This window comes from Poecilia latipinna, unplaced genomic scaffold, assembly GCF_001443285.1.
Source record: "Poecilia latipinna isolate Pla-1442-1.1 unplaced genomic scaffold, P_latipinna-1.0 Scaffold2382, whole genome shotgun sequence".
NCBI classification, from domain to species: domain Eukaryota; kingdom Metazoa; phylum Chordata; class Actinopteri; order Cyprinodontiformes; family Poeciliidae; genus Poecilia; species Poecilia latipinna.
The window spans coordinates 40367-45889 of record NW_015114998.1 but is presented as its reverse complement, the minus strand read 5'-3'; the positions used below and the strand labels follow the sequence as shown (position 1 = coordinate 45889).

The window sequence follows — 5523 nt, the reverse complement described above, 5'->3', positions numbered from 1 at the left end:
TTTAGAGGCAGACTTCTAGTGTGTTGACTTGTGCTTTTTCTAAGCTTCTTTCTAACCTCTATTGCCTTTCTTTTTAAACTTTTTCCCCACCTTTCTTGTCATCTTTGTCCATTACATTTGAAATAAACCCAAAGAAAGAAAGAAAAATCATTTGCCATATATTCTTCAGTGAGTTGGGTTGATTTTACAAAAAGCTTTGTCAGCATTTTTACATGTTTTCTTGCTGTTCGTATTAGAACTGCTGCTATACCTATGTTGGAATGAGTGGGTTTGGTCACATGTGACCTCGGAGTGGTCGGAGTTGACAGAGACTTTTCTAAAAGAAAAGCACATCTTGTGGTTAGCAGAAGCAAAGCTAACAGTAGCTACATTCTATTGTTAGCATAACGCTACCCTGGGCTAAAATTAGTGACTACACATCTACAGGTGCTACAAAAGAGCTCCACTAGTTTCCAAACACAAGGCAGTATAAATTACACAAGGCAATATAAATTACGCAAAGCATAATTTATTACCTTAGGTAGAGTTTTGACATGAAGCACTGAGGTTGCTGTGCTAGGATAAAAAGTCAACATTCATTTACAGGTGCTAATAGGGGACAATTAATAGGAGTTTATAATTAGCTTACTCATTAGCAATGTTATTAGAGAGGAAGCCACAAACTTTTAGTGTGAGGAAGTTGACATTTTTCTAATGAAAGGAGACACCGAATACTCTCGGCAAACAACAGAGAGGGTCAGGCGAGATGGAACATCAGACAAATAAAACACTTCCTGTTGGTTGAAACTGAGGCCTACAGCATGCACTGATGTCTGCCCTGCTACGGCTAAAACATGTTAAAACAGGACGACTCATACCAACAAACACCATTTTAAAATTCAGACAGAACCTGGGGAAGGTATTCAGACCTGTGGAAGTGTTGCACCACATTACAACCACAAACTTCAGACGATTTTAGTGGAATTTTATGTGAGCTCAACACAAAGTAGAACATGACCTTAATGAAGAAGACCGAAATAATACAATTTACTACATACAATTCTGAAAAAGTCTGCTATGGATTTATATTTGGCCCTGTTCAGACTACTGTCACTTAATCAAGTTTTATCCAAACTGCCTTCAGTAATCACCTAAACAATTATATGAAAAGTATAAATCTCAGATTTGTTAGAGAACATTAGAGAACAAAAGGCATCATGAAGCCCAAGGAATACAGCAGACAGGTACAAGGTACAAAATCCTACGTGTGAAAAATGGTGGTGGCTGCATCATGCTGTGGGGAGTGCGATTTTTCAGTAGGAACAGGAAAGTCAGACAGAGTTAATGATGAACTTCAAGGCAGTTCTTGAAGAAAACCATTTAGCGACTGTAAAAACATAACACTGAGGTGAAGGTTAATCTTGCAGCAGGAGAACAACTCCAGCGATGCAGCTACCATGTAAATAATTAGATCAAAACCTATTTATGTGTTAGAATGGCCCAGTCCAGATCTAATTGAGAATCTGAAGCAAGACTAAAAAACTGATGGCCACAATCATTGCTCTCCACCCAGTCTGACAGATCCACAGCAATTAAAAAACAAGAATGGAAGAATTGGCTGAAACAAATTTGTCTTTAGATGTAGAGACAGACAGACCCCAAACGACTTACAGTTGGAATCGCAACAAATGACTGATTTACAACGTTGCGATTAGTGAGACTGGATAGAAGTTAGTCACTCATATTTTTTGCTGTCTTATTTCAACCCAAACCACATATTTTGCTGTGCTGCTTTACAAATATTTGCAAGGAATTTTTCCATACTTTTTCCTTCTAGACCCTCTTCAAAGTCTACAAGAAGGAAACAAAGTACATTGATGTTAATTGTCCTCCCCTTGTGCATAATCAAATGTTTCAGAGTTTTGATATTGATCGGGAGGATGAAACCATGGTTTAATGCAATACTGGACTGGAATTACAAGCTCCAACTCAACCAACATTTTGAAATCAGGAAACTTTTCTCTAAACGAAGTGATCAGAAGTCAGTAAGACTCTCTGAATGAGGAGCAGCAGGAGGAAATGCTGTGGAATGAACTCTGTCCTCACCACTGGTTCAGCTGCATCAGAGCGTTTCTTCCATAAGTTCCATAAGTTGAAAATGTTTGTGTGTCTGCACCAAGTGGTCAGGTGTGCCAATTATAATCCATCAAAAAACAGATGGCCTTCAGAGTTTTCTGTCATTGTTTAAAAATTAAAAGATGAAAAATATTCTGTTAACACAACCCCTGAGAAGAAATAAAAAAATATTGTCACTTGCAGGTGAGAGTTAGCAGTCACTTAAACCCAATGTTTTGTGGGAAATTATCAGTAAACTAATAACTATCCATTAGTGTGAAAAATGTGGGGCTCTGTTACTTTCACATGAATTTCTTTGTTCGCAGAATTGTGAAAAACTGAAGGAACTGAGAAAAGCACACTTTTCAAAATTGTATCAACAACAAAAAGGTTTCAAAATCACAGAACCAATTTTGCTCTAATACATTTTGGCCAATGAGTTGAAATCCAGTAAAATATGTTGAAGTCTGTAGTTCTAAAATGACAACACATGAATACCATTGTAAATTGCATAAAGTTAAAAACAAGAGTGTGTGTTGGTACGACATCCCACTTTCTGCATAAACATAGATCTACATACTGATGCCAACAGTAGGAGCCAAAGAAGAAGCTGCAAGAAAACAGAACCAAAGAACAAAAATGAAAGAAAGGGGAGACAGACATTGCATGGCCAAGTAGACACACACCTTCACATACAAATTCACAACACACGCTGTCATGTTCAAAGCAAAATCAGAAAGCAATGCACTATTTAGTGGCGTATGAGAGTGCAGACAGAGGACCATTAGCAGAAACAACACGGACATGTTCGGAGCTGAAAGCAGAGCTGCCACAAAAGGCTTTCAGTCTCCCTCCAACACGCACAAAGCCACCCAGCAAAATTACAAGCAACGACATGACAAAAGCGAGTCATCCTCCCTGTAATCATTTCCACTGGCTTACAAATAAATCATTTCCCTTTTCAGCTTACAAATAAACAAAAGCCAATTAAGTGTATTTCTGTGATTATGAGGATTCTGTTGGTAAACACTGAGTATTTATTTATTTTTTTTTTTTTGCATAATGAGGCCCTGAACTGCCAACTTCTTGGTGTTGGAGTTGGATAAAAAAAATAAATAAAAAAAAAGCCAATCAGCAATTAATGGTGTTAACGCAGGCAAATAAAAATGGCTTTCTGAATTCAAGTATGCATTTGAAAAGATTAGAAGCTACAAACTAGCTGATAATTAATTCCAACACATCAGCTCTTTGTGATAATTTATTTTACGGTTCTAAATGTAAAGCACTCCTTCAGATGATCGTTTTATTTCTTATCCTGCGTTGTCATGGTGACAAAGAGAAAGATATTTTCATGAACAGGTGGTTTGTGAACCCCTCACAGAGGAGGATGCACTAATCTCTGCCACCATCTTAGTGAACATTATCTGCAGTTCTATTGACCATTAAATTGAAAATTGTGCAACTTGGCATTATGAAAATAAATTAGTTTAATGGAAACACGGAAATTTTAAAAAACGCACATTTTTCAATAAAAAGTTTTGCTCTAGAACAGTGTTTCTCAACCTTTTTGGGCCAGCGCCCCACTAGCCTTTATCCAGGTCCCTCACCGCCCCCACCAAAGAATCTGCAGGCTACTTTGCACTGACTATTATTTTATTATTAATATTACTATCGCTATTGTAGATGTTTTGATTTTTATGCTAGTTTCTGTATTTATCATCAAAAATAATTTCCCAGAGAACAAAAAAGCCATGGGAATAGAAATTATTTTCACAGGTGTCTATGAAAAATGCAATGAACATTCAAGTTAAAATCAGTAGGCCTAACAGCAGCCAATCAGAGTTTAAAAAATATTCTTGTTCTTTGCCATTTTCTAGTTGTTAAATATTACACAAAATGACCAGATAAAAGATGAACAACATGCCAGTTTAAACTTTGAACTATTTGCAAAACGACTGAGCTCTGAAACATTAAAACATGGATAGAACTGTAACTACATTAATCATAGCTCTTCTTCTCTTCAGAGTTTCTGTGTGTTTCTGGTGGTGAAGCTCTGTGCTGCCTTCAGGAGAATGGGACATCAGAGTATCATCCATAAAATTTCACCCACATGGCATTTATTGTGCAAACCAGAGCTTTCAGTGGAAAAACAAAAGTTCCAGGTCCTTTTAATGCCATACAAATATGAGACAGAAACATGGATTATATCTTTATTTAGCCCTGTCTATTGATTTATAGATTAATAGTTTTACTGGACAGAAATTACAGCATTTTCTGCAATTTTAAGGCGCCTAAAACCCTTCAATTTCCTCAAAAGCCGACACTGCGCCTTATAATCTGGTGTGCCTTATATATAGACCAATATTGAGCCACAACAAGTCTAGCAACTACGTTAAGCAGCCGCCGACTTCATTTTCGCTTATAGAAGAAGTGCATGGTGCATGCTGGGATAGTTGTCAGAAAGCTGGTTTGTAATCTATTAATAAAGTTTGACTGACCTATCTACCGTCTATAATCAGGTCGTCTGCAGGTCATTTAGCACCACGTTCTCCACCAACATGCTGTGCGCGAACGGAGAAGGGTGACCATCGTCCAGCTACGCCCCGGCCCAGTTGCGGAAAGCTCTCCTCACGGACCGGAGTCGGACTGTTTTGTTGACTTTCCCTGTAGTGCAGCTCCATCTAGTGGATGCATAGCGTAACTCCAGCCTCTACTGTAGCGTCTAGTCCAGGGGTCCCCAAGCTACGGCCCGCCATGTCATTTGGTCCGGCCCCCTGAACAATGCCGGATCCGGCCCGCCTCCTCATACCAGAGAGCATTCAGTGTTTTTTTCATATATTCTATTTTCCGGTTTATATGTGGATTTTTCTTCAACCACCAGGGGGCTCTTGAGCAGATGTGAAACTAATTTTCCCTCAATGGAATATATACTAGTCAGTCCCAGTCACCGTTTCACTCACGGCTTTTTCCATTTGCATTCTGGGTAAAAATCTATCTAAAAGCGTGAATGTGTCGTCGCCCCCCCGCTCAACAGTTTCAAAGACATACCGTGTTTCCCCGATAGTAAGACACCCCCGATTGTAAGACGTATCGGGGGTTTCAGGGGGGTCGGCTAATATAAGCCGTACCCCGAAAGTAAGACATATGTCTTAATTTTCGGGGAAACACCTCTCATCTAGCTGTGCGCCGCCTCCTGCCTACGTCCCCACCGTCCCCCTCTCCATACGTCACCGCGTCTGCCGCCTCCGTCTGATCCAAATGAGCGCCGCCTCCTGCCCACGCCTGCGCCGTCCCCCTCTCCATATGTCACCGCGCCGTCCCCCTTTCCATATGTTCATACGACATTCGACAATTTTTTTCCAATATAAGACATACCCCGAAAGTAAGACATAGTGGGGCTTTTGGGGATAAAAAGAAAGTAAGACACTG

At 39.5% G+C, this 5523-nt stretch overlaps 1 protein-coding gene across 1 annotated transcript in view; it reads right to left on the bottom strand.

Annotated features, from left to right (window-relative positions):
• Positions 1-356: 356 nt before the first annotated feature.
• The window catches only part of LOC106937577 (neural cell adhesion molecule L1-like protein), a 45157-nt gene continuing 39990 nt past the window's right edge, over positions 357-5523 (bottom strand). The window contains exon 14 of the mRNA XM_015019147.1: positions 357-2704. Within this exon, the coding sequence (XP_014874633.1) occupies positions 2667-2704 (38 nt within the window). The 3' untranslated portion in view covers positions 357-2666. The remainder of the gene's footprint in view (positions 2705-5523) is intronic.